The sequence below is a fragment of the Carcharhinus amblyrhynchos genome, chromosome 7 (assembly GCF_965287045.1).
Source record: "Carcharhinus amblyrhynchos chromosome 7, sCarAmb.v2.hapA, whole genome shotgun sequence".
Classification (NCBI taxonomy): domain Eukaryota; kingdom Metazoa; phylum Chordata; class Chondrichthyes; order Carcharhiniformes; family Carcharhinidae; genus Carcharhinus; species Carcharhinus amblyrhynchos.
Genome location: NC_137330.1, coordinates 3408806 through 3428443, shown reverse-complemented (window position 1 = coordinate 3428443; position 19638 = coordinate 3408806). Strand labels below are relative to the sequence as shown.

Sequence of the window (19638 nt, the reverse complement as noted above, 5' to 3'; positions counted from 1 at the left end):
CAAGGAATTACGTCTATAATCTACACCTTCCCATCTTCCCATGTTGTTGACACAATAAGATTCAAAACACTCGACTGGACAGACGACTCCATTCCAAACCGCCTCCATCCCCATCAGTCCTCATTGGCATTATCCGTCTCTTCCCATTACCAGTGCCGAACTCCTCCGCCACCCAAATTTGTTGACCTTACTGTGGCTTCACAGTCATTGACATCGGAACATAGGGAATAGGAGCAGGAGTAGGCCAGCTAGCCCTTCGACCCTGTCCCGCCATTCAATAAGATCATGGCTGATCTGAAGTGGATCAGTTCCACTTTCCCGTTTTCTCCCCATAACCCTTAATTCCCCTGTCAATCGGAAACCTATCGACCCGTGACTTAAACATATTCAACGAGATAATCTTCACCCCTTCAATGTGCAGAGAATTCCAGAGATTCATTACCCTCTGAGAAAAGAAGTTCTTCCTCAACTCTGTTCTAAACTGCCGCCTCCCGCCCCCCCACCCCTTTTGAAGCTGTGCCCTTTAGTTCTGGTTTCCTTTCTAAGTGGAAAGAATCTCGTCACCTCTACCCTATCTAGCCCCTTTATTATCTTGTAAGTCTCTATGAGATCCCCCCTCAGCCTTCTAAACTCCAACGAGTACAGGTCCAGTCTATTCAATCTCTCCTCATAAGCTATCCCCCTCATCTCCGGTATCAGCCTGGTGAACCATCCCTGTACTCCCTCCAAGGCCAATATATCCTTTCGCAAATAAGGGGACCAAAACTGCCCACAGTACTCAAGTTACGGCCTCACCAGTGCCTTGTACAGTTTCAGAAAGACCTCCCTGCTTTTATATTCTATCCCCTCGCTATAAAGACCGACATTCCATTCACCTTCTTGATCACCTGCTGCACCTGCAGGCTGAGATTTTGTGATTCATGCACAAGGACCCCCAGGTCCCTCTGCACAGTAGCATGCTGCAGTTTTTCACCATTTAAATAATATTCCATCCTACTATGGTTTCTTCCAAAGTGGATAACCTCACATTTGCCAACGTTAAACCCCATCTGCCAGGTCCTCGCCCATTCACTCAGTCTATCCAAATCTGTCTGCAAATCTTCTGCGTCCTCCACACAATTCACTTTTCCACTCACCTTCGTGTCATCAGCAAATTTTGTTACCCTGCACTCAGCCCCATCCTCCAAATCATCTATGTATATAGTAAACAGTTGAGGCCCCAGCACCGATCCCTGTGGCACGCCACTAGTCACCAACTGTCAACCAGAAAAAAAACCCCATTTATTCCAACTCTCTGCTTCCTGTTAGATAGCCAATCCTCAATCCGCGCTAACACTTTACCCCCAACTCCGTGTCCCCTAACCTTCTGCAGCAACCTTTTGTGAGGCACCTTATCGAGCACTTTCTGGGATTCAAAAAACACCACATCCATCGGTTCCCCTCTGTCAACTGCACTCGTCACATCTTCATAAAAATCCAGTAAATTCATCAAACACAACTTCCCCTTCATGAATCCATGCAGCTTAATGCGTGTGTCGGTGGATAATGACCTTCGATTCTCCCATATTTTATATCACGTGGCTGAGCAGGAATCTTTAGCACTTGCACCATCTGCCATTGCCTTTTTCTAGAAAGATTTCGGCAGCGTAAGGAAAGCAGCTTCTTTGCAATTGGATTCTGGGGTAAGTATCTAACATTGAAACAGAAGGTATTAAACATTGTTAAATAAAATGTCCATTTATTAATGCCAAGGTCACAGATTTGTACCTGTAGGAGAAGGTTACTAATGACATTTAGGAATAAGCCAACTAAGTTGCCAGTGGTATTTTTGTGCACAAGCAGATCTTGTTGTATTACACAGAGTTGAAGAAGAACAGTCTTGTCGATATAGAATTGAATCAGGTATATGACATACAAAATAATCAGGAGCTTTCAATAAGGAATATATAAACACAGATGCTAATCATGGAGCCGAGTCTTGATAATTCAAGTATTATCGGTGCAAAGTTTCAGTTGGAGCCAACTCAACAATTATCACAAAGGGTAACATTTTAGTTAATATTATGAATGAAAATCTAACCGAATAAGTGAAACTCATAACAGCATACTCATGTAATAAAAGGATGGACTCGCTGGTAGTCTTAGACGTGAATGAAAAAGGTAATATTTGGGTACATATCAGGGTCTGTTCCAACATGACAATATCGATGATAATCAAGTGCCTTAATACGATTTCTCACATCAGTCACAGGTTCAACCAGTAAGGTCCCAAGAGCGCACTCTACAGATGGGAGAGAAATACTTCTCTTGCAATATTTATGTATGGAATCAATGCTAGAGTTAATCCACTTATAAACTCTTCCTCAGTTATTAGAATGTTTCATGGCAATCAGGGAGAATTGCATGAATTCCTGTTTCAACACAATTCCAGCAAAGCGAAGTTGTCGCATTGCCATGCACGTGTGTGTGAGCGCATAAACTATCCTAGACCTTAGAAGTTGCTATGGAAGGCAAATTCGTTAGCTCCTCTGGCAGACCTACTGATGGTGAATGGCTATGATGAACGTAATGGGAATCAACATTTGCACCACACTCTGGATTAAGCCTTGTTTTGTGCATCAACAATTTGTGAATTGAATCACTCCTATATTAATAATTTGCTTAAGCATTCGGTGCATTAATGGTTAACTCTAGTGCAGTGAAACAACTATAACCTTCAAAATTCCTACTGAAACCAGTCATCAATCTTCGCCCCGTGACTACCATTGTGCAATGGCCACACGCGCAGCTCTACTTTCCTTGGTCGGAAGTACAGAAGGCTGCAGTTTCACACCAGGCGAGCCTTTGTTTGCATGGTACAGGATGCGGTTAGAATAAAACACCCGTGAAACAATTGGAGACACACATCAACTCTACATCCCGACGGCCTAATGCTGATGGCCCCGCTTTTTATTGAACGGCCAGGGCAAAAATACGTGTTCTGCTGTAAGTTAGAATTGAATAACGTGTCCGCTGAAATTTACTCTGTTAACCAGTGTGACGAAATACAACACCAATGGTACTGCTCATTCGCTTCCCGCATGCGTGAGTTCGGCAGTTGCAGACTGCGGCCTCTACTTCCCGACTCCGCATTCAGAATCTATTTGCTATATCTGTTTTCTATGCATACAAGCTCTTCAGGAGAAAATCTAAGATAAGTATTTGAATGTAGGTGAGATACTGATGTAGTGAACAGAGGCGCAGATTTAATTGAGAATAACTTTAATACGTTTGATGGAATGGATGTTGTATTCATAGCTTCGATTTGATAAAACAAAGAGCAAGTCTCCGCCCAAAGATAGGGAAGTGAGCCCAATAGTTTAAATCTGTCATAATGTTGTCGAAGAGTTGATTTGTCAATGTGGAGCACTGCCTGTTTATCTCCTTGTGCATTTCAGGTGCAGGGAAAATAAAGAGTTCATCCAAAGAGGCGTACGCTCGAAGAGAGTTACACTGACCATAATGTTGCAGAGACACATTTCATTCTTCCTCCTTTTAATATTCTGTAAGTGAACGTCTGGTACTTTAAATGTTTGAAGTTCAGTTCCATTTCACGCGTATTTTTAGCACTGAGAAGAAGGCAGGTTCTGCCAGAGCGAGTATCATTCTGAATCCCTCGCGTGGGTTTCTAAGATGATGCATTCAATGGAATTACCGTTCATTTATTTCCAACCTGTTTATAATTATGTAGAAAATTAGAATTTAAAGATTTTGCTGCTGAACTAAGGGGTGTTCATTTCACAAATACTGGATGCATCACCCATAAAACTTCTTCGAAACTGCTTCCTCTTTGTTGATGTATCTGTTATTCAGTGTGATACAGGGGCACTGACTTAAGGAAAGAGTGGGAGACTTAGTGGGAGAGTGAGAAACAGTAACAGAGACTAATGTGGATAAACAATGGGAGAACCAGAGACAGAGGGATGGAGGGAGGTGACGGGAGACTGAATGAGTGAGAGATATGTGACAGAGATGGGAGAGAGAGAGAGAGAGAGAGCAAGAAAGTGACGACGTTAATTAATCAAATTGAGACAAGGAAGTGAGAAACCCTGGTCATAGAGATGCAGAAACGATCTGCCAGATGGAATAGTGCAGGTGATATTTTTGGAAACGTAGTATCTACACATAATTTAAAAAAAGAACAGATTTCAAATGTCGGTGTGCACTTTTTTTTTCTCGGATTCAATGTATGCGTTTTACATGACCCATTGTCCACTGTTTGAAAACGTATATTGTCCACGTTTAGTTACAGCAGATAATTAGAGTGGTTAATATTGGAAGATCTACTATATAATACATAAAGGAATGAAATGTATTATTCATTGACTACTTTCGATCACCATATCTTTACATTTTGCAGCAGGTGCGTTACATCCGGTAGCTAGGCTTTGAAAAAAAAGCATGGCTGCACTCTGTTTTCAGTTGCAAGAGTTGAAAACGTAAACCACAATCCTCATTGTATGTCATTCAATGCCTCTAACATTCATTTCCATTGAAATAAACATTTTATTCGTACCCTTATGCTGGCTTGCGGCTAATTTTTGATACATTATACATCGGCAATGCGTTAATCTGAGTGATTAATACTACACATGACCACAGAGCCCAGAATGTTCAATTTTGCTTGAAAATTTCCGCGTTTAAAAAAAGTGGAAGTGTACTTCAGAGTTTTCCTCCTCAACCGAGTATTACTGATTTCAAGCGTTAATTTCAAGACAGAAACAAAAAAAACTCTGATTATTTCTACCAAAGAATACTTTCATCCTTTATGAGCCTCCTTTGATCTGGCAGTTCCCTTTAGACCAAAACGAAATAAAGCATTGTTTAAGATAAATATATTTCAATTAACTTTATAGACACAAATTTGATAATTTGTCCAACTAGCGTGACCATTGATGGTACCGTCTTCACCTCACAAAAAAAAATGCTCCACTTAAAATTTCGTGAGAAAATCATTATGTGGAATACATTACATCGTCGATTGTCTCTGAGGAGTACACTTGTGTTTTGCATGAAATTTGTTTGGGGTTTCAGTGATATTTGTGTTTCTTTTCCGGACGCAGGGGCGGGGCGGGAGCCATTAATGCCTGTCAATTCCTATATGTTCGCATATAATGGAACGGAATATCTAGTGGGTAGTATAACATGATATCAAACGACACACAGTTTTCTTTGTCTCTTCAGAGAATTACAAACTACTTTTTATTAGTCCCTCCAGCTATCAGCCTTCTGCAATTTACACAGTATTCTATGTGGTCATAGATAATAATATTGTTCATTTCTCCCCTCTTTTAGTGCCAATCACACAACAATGGATCTTCGGAGGTATGTGAACATCGTTTGCATCTCTGACAATAATTACATTTATTGAACGGTCTGTTGCGATCTATAACCATGCTGTATCCTCAAATCTGTAACATTTTAACTGGGCCACCCAGAGTCCAAAAACAGAGTTGGCCTATAAACCAAAGAACATTGGAAGTCTAGTTAACGTTTCAATTGAACAAGACATCGCAAAGATTGGGATATATTTAATCTGCTCAGCTAATTAGAACCTTAGTGATCTGCTTCAAAGCTACTCATTTACTCGATCACAATATATTCAATGCACGACAGCTTTCAGCTGAGGATATATGGAAGAGTAACGATTTTGGTAACCGACTCTTTATGACTGGTAAATGACTAAATACATGAATTGGAAGATGAACAGCCTTTATAAAAACAATACAAAGGGCCCATGGTGCACTTTATCATCTTCCATTGGATTTAACTCCGTTCGACACAATCTCATTTTATAACGGCAATGCCACCATTTCATGAATTATTCTCATGGAACTACCCTCTTTGACATGTCGGAAAAGACACCAAAACTGCGCAATACTCCAGTCGTGGTTTCACACAGCCTTGGTAAACATCCTTGCTCCGGCACTCAAATCATCTTGCAATGGTGGGTAACATGTCATTTGCCTTGCCACAATCCGAGTAGGCGCTCACTATTTGCTGCCTGCCACTTCAAAAAAGACGACGTATTCCTAATTTCTGGTTACTACTTGCTAACCAATTTTGGAACAATGCAAATATATCACCTGCAATCCCACGAGCTTTAATTTTGCAGACTAGTTGAAGGTCCTTGGGTGACCAGAAGAGAAAATAAATTACTTATTTCAAATCACGTCTTCAATTTTCCATATGCTGATCAAAAGCTTTGGTGCATCTAGATAACTAAATTAGAAAAGAATAATCAAAAAGATACCACAGGTTTTCAAGCACAATTGACCACCCTGTATTAGTAAGGACATGTTTAAAATTCAATACGTTAACTTCTTATTGCCACCCCCACTCTCTCTCCCCCCCCCCCCCGCCCCCCCGCCTTCATTTACTTTCTTCTCTCTCGACGATTTATCCAATTCATTGTTGAAAATAAGAAGAACATCAAAATCGTATTCCGCATATGGTAGAATATAAAGTGGAAATTAGAATACGGGAGTATAATTAACTGAAGCAACAACAAAAAAAAACATTGCTTATCAGGATACTTGAAAAAAAAGAGAGAAGCTCAATTCAACATGTCTCCATTGCAGTTTGATATTCTCAAATTTCCGCAGAGATGGTGTAGAGGTGTTAGCAGTGGACGGATGCTCTGGTGACCGGAGTTCAAGCACCAGTGTAACATTTGATGAAATTTCAAATTATCCAATGTAAACTGGAGTTGCAGGCCAGTTGCAATAATGGTGGTTACCGTTTTTATTGTCGTTGTTGGATGAAAAGAAACATATTTTATAGTTTTGCTTTGGGGTAGGAAATCGAGCCAACCAGTTTGTCCATTTCCCATGTAGTCTCTGTGTCTTTGTCAATCGTGTTATATTAGTGGTATTTTGCTTTGGGCTCTTAGGCCATTGGAAACAGTTTGCCACAAAACAAGTAAAACCTCTCTATCAAATTTCCTCATGGCCTTCAATGTTACCTGGGGAACAACCTGCAAGCTTTTGGAATCTATGATGAATGTTTCCTCTATGTAAAATGAGATTAAATAAAATTAAATCTGGAACAGGAAACGAACAATGAACACTAACGAAGAATAGCAGAACCATAGGAAAGGTACAACACAGAAGGATGCTATTCGGCCTATCTTGTCCATGTCAGACAAAGGACACCCAGGTGCCCATCTTCTAGCATTCGGTCAATAGCCCTGTATCTTACAACACGTAAGGTGCAGATCCAGGTACTATTTAAAAACGGGTCTCGGATCTTTGCCTCCACCACCAACTCTGGCAGCGAATTCCAGACATCCAGCATAATTTGTGTTAAATGTACTTCTCATGTGCACTCTCCCGCCACTTATCTTAAATTTATGTCGCCTGGTTCTTGAATCCTCACCAAAGGAAACAAGCTTCTCCTTTCCACTCTGTCTCTTCCAAGCATAATTTTGCACTCTTTGTTCCAAATAAAACAAAATACCCAACCAACATTTTCGTCATAGCTGCGCTTTGTAGAGGTGAAAAAAAATCGTGTAAACTTCATCTGCCCTGTCTCCAGGGAAATTACGTCCTCCCTGTAAGCTAGGTGTAAACATAAATTAAATATCAAAAATCAGCATGAACACATCAAAAGAAAATCAAACCGTTATGTCACTAGGTAAGGATGTCAGGAAATCTGGCATCCTTACCTAGCTCAGCATACACAGCAATATTATTGTCTCTGCACTGCCCTCTGAAATTGCCTTACAGGTCAATCAGTTCAGGAACAATTAGGAACGTAGAACAAATTGACAGAGAATGCCACATTCCGTGAGGTGATCCAAGTGAAATAAATAATTACGTGTTAAATTTGGAAACAACAGCAATATTAAACAAATATTTTGGATCAACCTTCACAACAATTATTGCAAGACTAACAGAAATAGAAGATCACGTGGAAAAGTGCGGGCGCAAAAAAAAAACAATTACTTTAATTAGAGAAACAATTTCTTGGTTAAATCTAGACTGACGCCTTCCATGGCGCTTGAACACGTTGACTGACAACCATAGACATTCAAACTCTGTAACATATGGTGGAAGTTAGCTGTTGCATTAATAATGATCCTTCAACACTCCTTGGGTTATTGAATGTTAGTAGCGGATTGGCACTCAAGAACAAATGAAGGCAAAATATATGAACCTTTCGACCAGTTATTCCGACAAGCCTGGTTGGGAAAATTGTGGGATTCTTTTTTGAAGCGTTCGTGGAATATTTAGAGAATCATAATGCAGAATGAACTTAGTTTTTCAGAAGGTTTGATCACGCTTGACAATTTTATTAGACTTCTTTGGAAACGGTAGAAACATATTTGATAAAGAGGACTCATTATTTGCAGGGAATCTGAATTTCCAAATGAAATGGATACCACATAATACCTTCCCAGATAAATTATTGATGTTCGATGTTCCACATTAGCAAGGATAGAGGATGCAGTAATTAACATGAACCAAAAAAGATAAAAACTCTTTTTCAAGTTGATATTCTGACTAATATGGGCCCAGTAAGATCCGTGTCAGAAGCTTATTTATTTGCAATTTAAATTCTCCATCTGTTGATCTGAAAGAATGGGCCACATGTACAATCTCAAAGTTTGATGATGCAAAAAAAAGTAGGATGGAAAATTATGGGAAGCACACAGTGTGCCCACAATGAGATTTGGATAGGTTAAGTAGATGGAGCCAAAATGTAAGCTAACTAATAATATGTGCAAATGAAAGTCTGTCCGCTTTATTTGGAAGGAAAGAAGTAGATATCACAGTGGCACAATGGCTGCTTCACCGCGCCAGATTACAGCTTGTGTGACTGTAATGTTTGCCCTTCTACCTGTGTCTGTGTGGGTTTCCTCAGGGCGCTCCTGTTTCCTCCCACAGTGTGGTAGGAAATGTGCAGATTAGCTGGATTAGCCATCGAAAATTATCCCTTATTGTCCCAATATGTGTAGGTCAGGGAGATTAGTGCGGTAAATATGCGGAGTTCTGGGAAAAGGGCCTCGGTGGGACTTACTGTCAGGGAGTCTGTGCAGACTTGTTGGGCCGAATGACCTCTTTCTGCACCGTAGGTGTTCTTTTATTCTATATGCTTTGATTTAAATTGAGCAAGATTACGAATTCAAAATACAGGGTTGACACAAAGCTAAGACAACTTAGTCAATTAAATGCTCAGAGGACCTTTTATTTATTTAGAAACAGGGGGATTAGATTTAAAAGTTATGCCTTCTCGTCCCATACAGAGAGGGCACAGCAAGTCTTATCTCAGATAGTAATTTGTTTTTGGCATTCTGAGCAGAAACTCTGTCACTGAAACTATTCACGGAAGCGAATGGGTATGTTGGTGGAGGGGGCGGCATGACGGATACTTGACTGGGATTAATGCGGAGATGTAGGCAAAGAAAGATTAGATAAGAATTTATACCACGAATGAAAAGTTCTGAGGCCCAAATTGGACAATTCCTTGGTCACAGGATTCCTACAGGACAGGTGATGAAATTCAATCCATCGAGTCTGCACCGACTCCCTGACAGAGGTTCCTTCAAAGGCCCTCCCCTCCACTTTATGCACGCAAACCCACACTTTTCCCACAGCTAATCAATCTAACCTATACATCTTAGGTCACTACAGGGCAATTTAGCATGGACAACCGTCCTAATTTGCACATCTTTGGACAATGGGATAACGACCGAGCACCAGAGGATACCCATGAAATGTTCCTACATTGTTTGTATTATTGGGAGAGGATAATCCCCAACATTCTCAATAAATCCCAATCAGATTGCCACGATACCATCCATACCCCGCCTACCCTACATATCCCATTGCTGCCTTGTTTTTCAAACCTGATAGTTTATATTTTCCTTGACCAACTCCCTCCCCCCCCCCCCACTCCCCCAAGGAGAAGCATTTCTACCTCATTTCTTTCTCATACAAACGAAAATTCACTCTGGGATTATAGACTTTCACAAAGGGAAAACAATCTCTCGGCGTCTACTGCTTCAAACTGTCCGAGAGTACAACATGTCTCAATAGGTTCACCTCTTATTTTGCAAAATAGGAATGAATACAGTTCCAAAATAGTTGACTGGTGTCATGAGGAAATGCTTTCCTGCCCATCTTTGGAGTGTGGGCGGAAACCCGCGCACTCAGAGGAAGCCCACGCAGACAAGGGGACATATGCAAACTGCACAGAGTCAATCACCAGAGGTGGGAATTAAACACAGGTCGCTAACAATGAAAGGCATCAGCGCCACCGCATGGTGGCAAGGTAAAGGGAATGATTAATGGTGCCATTGGGAAAATAAGATAGCTAATAGTGGCAAAAGGGATAGAGCAAAATATGTTTATGGAAGCTTTTGAATTGCAAGGGTTATATGTTCATGAGGGGTGGAGCGGGCTGGAGTTGGAACAGGCCAGCGAGCTGAAAAATAATCAATAGCAAACTACATTGTCTACAAATGGGGGTAGGCGGAGCAGTTATTTTAAATGGAATGAGGTGCGGGAGGGGGGGTGGGGGTGGGGTTGGGGGTACTTATCAGAGTTGTTGATCTCAGTGGTGAGTACAGATGCCTCTAACGAGCCGAATCAGAAAATGAGGCGTTATTCTTCGAGTTTGCTTTGGGTTTCAGTGGAAAATCCAGCAGGCCTAGGAACGCCTGCTGGGCATGAGAACACGGTGCTAAGATGAAACGATAATGAAATGCAACGCTACCCTTTTTTTGTCTTCACTTTTGAACTGTAGGTCGACATTTCAGTTACTTTCTCTATTACCCACTGAAAGTGCATGTTCACTTTTTTTGTGGCTTACGCACAAGAAATGCTAAACTGCTCTTTGCTGCATCTTTCTTGCGTTTTTTTTCCTGCATTTTAATAATTTTCAAGCTTTCATACTTCCTACCAAAGTGCGTAATACATAATTTCCCTTCAATAGATTACGTATGCCAAATTTTGGCCTACTCAACTGATCTTTATGCATATCTCTGTAGTTTCTGCCACACTCTGCACTTGCCTTCACACCGATTTTTCCTGCCACCCAATTACGAATGAACAGACATTTATTTCCCTTGCCAAGTCATTCATATATTGTGGCTTGAACACTGATCTCTGTGGCATCCCTCCAGTTACTGCCATCCATTCTAAACATCTTCCTCTTATCTCAACGCTTTGTCTTCGACCAATTCCCGAATCCTCTTTCTGGTGTAAGTTAACATTCCCAATACTTTGGGCTCTTATTTATTTAGCAGCCCAAAGATGCTGCATCATATCATATTTTTTGAAATTCATGTTTATTACACCATCTTGATTCCCATTTATGTGTCCTATCCATATACGTTGTGTAGCGTATTGATTGACTGGCGTTTTATGATGTTATTTTTAGCATCATCTGAACAGCAACAGTTGCATACACAGTTCTTGTTACCTCATCCAAACAAAAAAACAAGCCATACGCCATTTTCCATCAACAAAAAAACACTTGCTCCCCATTATTATCTATGTTTATCCAGCATGCTTTTAAGTTGTTTCCGTTTAGTTGTCTTGAAAATATTCTGAACCAGGAATTTTTCTCTGACTCTGCTGCTGTCATCACATTTCTGGCCTCCTAATTTTCAACAAATGTATCAGACGGTGCGATATATGTAGTTCTTTAGACCAGAGGTGCAAATCTTTATCGAAAGAGAAGTGAAATGTTGTGGTTAGCGCAACACAAAAAATGAATCAATGTGTTCTGCTCCGAAAACAAGGGTATAAGCTGGCAGTTAATCAAATAAGCTTAGCTCTTTTACAGAACATCTTTTGCACTTTTCGAAAATGTTTGCCTTCCTCTCTACAAAGGCACCGATGTATCCTTCGGCAGAATGGAGTCTGTAGCAAACTAAGCACGTTTTAAAGCTAATCACAAACGGTTCTTTTTTTTTGCGGAAAGTGAGCGATTTGATCCCAGCTGCACCTCTCGTTAGAGATTCAGTCTGTGCAATACAGAAAATGTTTGTTTTGACGTAACGATTTCCACGAATCTGGCGTTTGGTACCGTCTCAAGAGAGAGATAGAGACAGAGAGGGAGAGAGAGTAAGAGACAGAGCGAGAGACAAAGGGAGAGAGACAGACAGAGAGAGAGAAACAGAATGTGAGAGAGAGACAGACTGAGAGAGAGAGAAACAGAATGTGAGAGAGAGACAGACTGAGAGAGAGAGAGAGACAGAGAGAGAGAGATAGAGACAGAGAATGAGAGACAGAGTGAGAGAGAAAGAGAGAGGCAAACAGAGAGACAGAGAGAGAGGCAGAGGGAGAGAGAGAGAGAGTGACAGAATGAGTGTAAGAGACAGAGACAGAGACAGAGTGAGAGGCAGAGTGAGAGACAGAGAAAGAGAGAGAGAGAGACAGAGAGAGAGAGAGGCAGAGGGAGCGAGAAAGAGAGAGACAGACAGAGAGAGACAGACAGAGAGAGAGATAGAGGGAAAGGCAGAGAGAGAGCTAGAGAAAGAGACAGAGAGAGAGACAAGAGAGAGTCCGAAAGAGAGAGCCACAACACTGTAACCATTTCAAATGTCTTCCTTGCCTTTGTCAGATTTTACTAACTTAAAAGTTTATAATTCAGTAAACTTCTAATATAAGTATGATTCTGCTATGAGGTAACACTTGCTAAACATTCTTCTTTTCTGGCAAAGTTAAGTTAGCAATTATTTAACATGGTGAATTAAAATCCCTTTGTGGTTTATTTACACTTTCAAACATAACAGATATATTTAACCCTGATCCACATGTTCAATTAGCTAGACGCTGTAGTCCCCACTGGCTTTTTTTTTTACCATTTTCAGGTTTCCACCAATGGCGAATAGGCTAGCCAACCAATCAGAACCCTTTGCTCATGTAGAATAAATTGCAGTGATAGATCCAAACGTGGCATTACTTCATTTGTCCATACCAGCCAAAGATTATAACCTTCTGATAATTACAGAAACACAGAACTGTTATGGTGCAGAAAAGAGACCATTGGGACTATAACGTTCAGAATGGCTCTCCATCTGGTTTAGTGGCTGTCCCCTGCTGTTTTCCATTTCATCTTGCATCTTTTTTTCTTATTCACGCAATAACAGAATGTCCTCCTGAATGCCTCGAACGAATGTGTCTACATCGCAATTCCAGGCACTGCATCCAGACCCGAATCTCTCGCTGTGTGAAAATATGTTTTATATTCTCGTATCATATTTGTTTCTTTTGAAAATCAATTTATATATGTCTCCACTCGATGCTGATCAATTTTACGTGAGGCAACAATTTCTCCCAATCAACTGTTACCAGATTTTGAAAAATAAAACTCTCTTCGTCGCTATTTTCCTCCAAGTAAAACAGTCCCAACCATTCCCATCCATCGTCATAACTGCAGTTTCTCATCGCGGGAACCATTCTTGTAAATAACTTCCACATTTTCTCCAGTGGGTTCACATCCTGATGCCGAGAAGTACACGCAATATTGCTGTTGAGATCTAACTTACGAAGGTTCAGCATAACCTTCCTGCTAATGCACACTAAGCAAATATTAATGCAGCCTAGGATACAACATAAGCTATTAACTGTTTTACCCGCTTTCCCTTCCACCTTTAATGACTTACGCACAAAAGACCAAGGCCCCTCAACTACTGCACCAAATTATACATTTTATCTACTATTTCACTTAATCTCTCTCTATCCCTACCACTAAAGTAAACAACACCAAACTTCTCCACAGTTCATGTCAACTTGCACCTCTCTGTCCACTCCGCCAAGTTTTCTATGTTTTTTTCAACGAAGAAAATACTATACACTCATTCAGCCCGCCCAGTCTGTGCCTGTCATTTGAGGGTACCTTTCACCTAATGGCCGACTTCAACATTCTCCTCGTTATTGTAAATTTGAATATAACTCCACATTCCTTTTACAAATTAATATAAACATAGATGATGTTACAGATGATAACTGCATAAATACATCACCAGCGAGCCACGTATTTCGTTCTATCTTGCAAGAATTTGGAAATGCATGTGCAGCTCGAGGAATGGAAATAATAATGTAAGAAATGTGCTGGGGCATTTTAACGCAGATCTTTTGTTGAAGGGGGAAAAAAATACTCTAACCGCTAAATTGTGTTTCCATCATCAGCTGTAAAATTAGTGGTGAGCGAGCCTCCAATTTTCGAAGGAAGTAGCCTGAATCTCCAGTGTAAATACAAAAGTATATCGAAGAAACACGAAGCATTTTACAAAGATGGCATACAGATTCCTTCAGAGCAGATGGAACAGTCGGGAAAAGGGTACAACATTAAAGTCAATAGTCCAAAGGACAGCGGATTGTACCATTGTGCTGCAGACAATAAAAAATCAGAACGTGTTAACGTTCAGGTTCAAGGTACCATATATAGCTTCATTCCCTGACATCACTCTTGAATAGTAAGCTTTCTTACTGGTCTGAAAGTCAATATGTTGCATACAAATGATAAACAGCCTGATAGGCTGACAGATAGTCTAACGGGCAGACAGACAAATATATCGATAGGTAGGCAGACAGACAAACAGATAAACAGATAGACAGATAGGAAGGTAGACAGATTGATGGACGGGTAACCAGATTGACACATAGCCCAATAGACAGATAGAAAGGCAAACAAAGCGACAGGGAGTTAGTCAGAAAGATAGATTGATGAACAGAGACAAACAGACCGACATTTATATAGACAGATAAATAGACAGACAGAGAGATAGACAGATAGCTAGATAGATGGATAGGTGGATAGATAGATAGATAGATAGATAGATAGATAGATAGATAGATAGACAGATAGATAGATAGATAGATAGATAGATAGATAGATAGATAGATAGATAGATAGATAGATAGATAGAGTGATGAACATATGGATGGATGGATAGTTGGATGGATGGATGGACATGATGTGGAGATGCCGGCGTTGGACTGGGGTGAACACAGTAAGACGTCTCACAACACCAGGTTAAAGTTCAACAGGTTTATTTGGTAGCAAAAACCATTAGTTTTAGAGTGCAGTTCCTTTGTCAGGTAGGACGGATTCCGAGAAATATATAGATACATGATGTAAATTTGCGCAAGTTTGTATGATTGGAAAATAGTTTTCTGTCTTTACATCGTCAGGTGTTGGTCACAAATACTAACATTTATATTTATTTTAAGGCGGGATGATTTTCTCCAAAATTCCCCAAAATAGATTTATTCACACATCCTTTTCGACCCTCACTATTACTGTTCACCCTCCTTCATTACGAAACCAGCATTCCAAGCTTCTTCTGATTGTTTTGTTTTGTCACACGAAACAACATATTGATTTTAACCTCGTCTCAAAAACATCTAAGCCGGTATAATAGAATTGACCGCACTCAAGTCCCTTCAACAGAGTGCTGCTTCCTCTTCATGTTTTTTTGGGAGGTGGGGTGAGCCGTCTCCATTCTTGTCATTTTTAATAGCTGGTTGGGGTGTCTTTAATCTCAGCTCCTGCAAATAATTTGACGGAGGCTATCCTTTGCTGTCCCTGTCATCAAAGCGATGTTGATGACGATTCTGATCAATCTGCTTTTCAGACATTCCAATCTTTTTGTTCTTGAATTCACGTAGAGTGAATTGTGCTGCCGAATGTCCATGGATAGAGTAAGGTTATTCTAATATTTAGCATACCACCCTTTTCGTCATAGATGCAGAGGCACTGCAGCTGATGTCTATCTGTCAAAGGTATGTGCAGCAAATATTGCCACTTACCTCATTGAGCATAACCCTTTTCGGTTGTGATCCCCCAACATATACCGCAGGTAGATTGAACTCATGTAAAACGATTCAATGAAGTTATTTCCATCACCATGCCTTAGAGCATAGAACATAGAACACTACAACACAAACAGGGCCTTCGGCCCACAAGTTGTGACGATCATATTCATACTTATCAGGACTATCTATAACTCTCAATCCCATTAATCCTATGTACTCATCCAGAAGTCTCTTAAAATGCCCCACCGACGGCAGCCGATTCCACTCACTCACCACCCTCTGAGTGAAAAACTTACCCCTGAAATCTCCTCTGTACCTGCTCCCCAGCACCTTAAACCTGTGTCGTCTCGTAGTGACCATTTCAGCCCTGGGAAATAGCCTCCGAGAATCCACCCTATCTGTACCTCTCAACATCTTATAAAACTCTATCAGGTCGCGTCTCAATCTCCGCCGCGCTCGGGAGAAGAGACCTAACTCTCTCAACGTATCAAATGGAAATATTTTCATTGAATCGTTTTACATAAATTCTATCTACCTTCGGTATACGTTAGGGGATCACAACCGAAAAGGGTTATGCTCAAAGAGGTAAGTGGCAATATTTGCTGCACATACCTTTGACCGATAGACATCAGCTGCAGTATCTCTGCATCTATGATGAAAAGGATGGTATGCCAAATATTAGAATAATCTTGATCTATCCATGGACATTCGGCAGCACAACTCACTGTACGTGAATTCAAGAACAGAAAGATTGCAATGCCTGAAAAGCAGGTTGATCAGAATCGTCTTAATGTTGTAATAAATATTCTGGGATTCATTTGCTTTACCCTGCACTTAATCTCAGCGCCAAGTAAGCATTTAACTAAGAGATGGCAATAGCCAAGTGTAAATTCCATTCATGTCATTGCAGAACTCTTCTCCAAGCCAACACTGAAGATTGATCCAATAAATGAAATATTGGAGGGACAGCCATTAAAACTTATTTGTGCTGTGCAAACAAGGCAGAAGTATGAGCGGCTTCAATACTCATTTTACAAGGACAGCAGACAATTAAATTATAATTCCGTTCCCAGCTATAAATACGAAGTTGTGGCTTCCTTGAGTGACTCTGGGATCTATCACTGTGAAGCAAATTCTCGGCGTTATACATTGAAAAAGAAGAGTGATGAGGTATCAATTTCCGTCAAGGGTACGTGCAGCAACACTATATATTAAGAAGTATTGCACAAATTATATTTAAACAAGCATGATGTGGGAGTTTCATACAGTCGATGACTGACTGTTACACCATTGTATGGTGATGATAATAGAGCATTTCTGGATAGATGGACGTTCACGGTACTGACAGAGAATCGTCTTCAAGAAACCCAAGTTTAAATTCTGGGGATAGCAGTTCAAAACCACCCATGACAGACTCTATAATTCCCATCCATGCCATAGACACTGAAATATATTCTCAGTAATGGTGATTATTTAAACCCACCCATTATTGCATGAAAAATAAATATTTGGTCCAGTAATCGAAAAATTCCTGTCCTCACTTGGCCTGGCGTAATCGTGACTGAAGAGCCACAATAATATGTATCATTAAAAAAAGCTCTCTGAAACGTTTTCGTTTCCAGAGCAATTCGGGTGGGCAATACATGCTGCTCTTGATAGCGGTGCCTCAATCCAATGATATACTAAATAAAATAATGTAACATAATCACCGGACCATGTTGTTCATTCACACTCCATATTTCATAAGCCACAGTTTTTCAGACTTGTTGACAAAGGTGTACCATACACAATTACAAGAGACAAATTATCATGAAAAGTGTGAAATAGGCAAAACATTAGTTGGTCTCCATTTTAATGTCCTCTCCAAAAAAATCGTTATCGGCAAGTGAAAGAAAAAGTTATCTGGTGAACATTGGTCTGATATTTTGACACAACTCATACATTACACCATGGACAAAAGTTGAAATCATTTCTTCTGTTTGTTCCCACTTGACTCAATAGAAGCTAAAGGTAGTCGAAATGGTAGCATTATGTCAGCCGATGCTTTAAGGCTGCCAACTCTTTGTAAAGTGTGGACAGAAGGTTTGAGAACTCAAGTGTTCAAAGTTAAAATATCTGAGGCAAAAATATTTCAGTGCCAAATGAAATGCAGTCTCCTGCATTCATAAAGGGCGAACGCGTCCACTACTACCAACGTCATATCTGACACTCTTTCCATGATCTGCAGCGGGAGAGAAGTGAAATAAAAGAAAATCTGATGCCACTGACAGATTGTAATTTTCAGTGAAACAGGGAGTGTGACAGTGAGGAGGTTTTTATTCAGAAAATTGGATAGCAGTTGATTCACAAATAATGGTCGTGGCAGCAGAACTGATCTCATTTAAAACGTGGTCACAAAATATCCTTAAATGTTCAGGACCTAGATGTAAAATACGATCTCTGCAGAGAGTGGATTTCAACTTGAGCATGAATCAGCGCTTCTCAGTTCCTAATTCAACTTCAGCCTCTGGCTATACTTACAAGCCTAAAAGTTGTTTACATCTATTTTAAACGATGATTCAAATTGTGTCCACATAATATGCAAGAATTAGTTTCGATTTCAGTTGCAAAAGTTGCTGCTATGCCAGTTTCCTGTCACTCTTAAACACACACACAGATATTTGACCAACTCATTCTGAGAGTTGCAGTAGAAATAACATTGCTCTGATCAATGTTCGGTTTTATCCAAATATATGTGGTGGTAAGATTCATTGTGACAGATGGTTAATGCGTGCGTTGTTCTTGTGCATTTGCTTCTTATTAGAGGTCTTCTCCAAACCCGTACTGAAGGTTGAGTCGGGCGCCCAGTTGTTTGAGGGTCAACAGCTAAATCTCACCTGCTTGGTTGAAATATTTCGTTCCAATTTTCTTCTGAGGTACACATTTTCGAAAGACAGACAAACTCTCATTAACACTGCAGAATACGACTATTATACACGGGAGAGAGTGGGGATGGACGATTCAGGGATGTACACCTGTGAAGCAACTAATCTCAATGGTGGAGTGAAGAAACTGAGTAATCAGGTTGTGGTTTCTGTCAGAAGTAAGTGTAATTTGTAGGAATGTATTTATTTATTTTTGATACAACATCCATAATAAGTGCTCTATGGTGGAATTGCATATATTGGTGGGTATGTTGTTGGAATAATGTGAGATTGTCATATGTTGGTATTGATGCTGTGCTTGGAAGTTTGAAGCACATTAGCCCAAATGCCACCATGGCCCTGTATGATAAGGTTTTTCTCAGTAACAGTGGCCATAATATTGAATTTTTATACTAAATAAAAAAAAACATCTGGTTCGCTAATGTCTTTTAGAGAGAGAAATATGCCGTTCTTTTCTGAGCTGACCTACATATGTACTGACCCATAACAATCTGTTTGCGGCTGAACCTCCCCTTAAAATTAACTATAACGTCAATCACTAAGTAGAATCAAGATGGGCTGTGACTGGACGGCTGTTGTCAACAACAGAAAGCGTCCAATGAAATAAATTTCACACAACAATCGCAGAAAAGTGAATGTACAAAATCACATTTTTCACGGGATGCATCAAAGTGGCACCCGGTTTATCATTGTTATCTTACATATTACATTGAATGCTGATAATAAACTATTATCTCTCATGTTGCAGATAAGTAAGAGGAGTCATCAATGTGTAGCAATCACTACAAACCTGAAAATGATGACGTAAACCTCCTCCACGTATAAACAATTTCTCGCAATGAATACATAAACAAGTGGAATGCACAGTTGCACCACTGATTTAGACAATGTAGCCCTATCGC

The 19638-nt window shown here is 40.2% G+C and overlaps 1 protein-coding gene across 1 annotated transcript in view; it reads left to right on the top strand.

Moving 5' to 3' along the window:
• Positions 1–5888: 5888 nt before the first annotated feature.
• Positions 5889–19638, top strand: part of LOC145345306 (Fc receptor-like protein 3) — a 36399-nt gene continuing 22649 nt past the window's right edge. Inside the window, exons 1-4 of the mRNA XM_080193122.1 lie at positions 5889–5946; positions 14184–14429; positions 16723–17001; positions 18616–18894. Of these exons, the coding sequence (XP_080049248.1) occupies positions 5889–5946; positions 14184–14429; positions 16723–17001; positions 18616–18894 (862 nt within the window). The remainder of the gene's footprint in view (positions 5947–14183; positions 14430–16722; positions 17002–18615; positions 18895–19638) is intronic.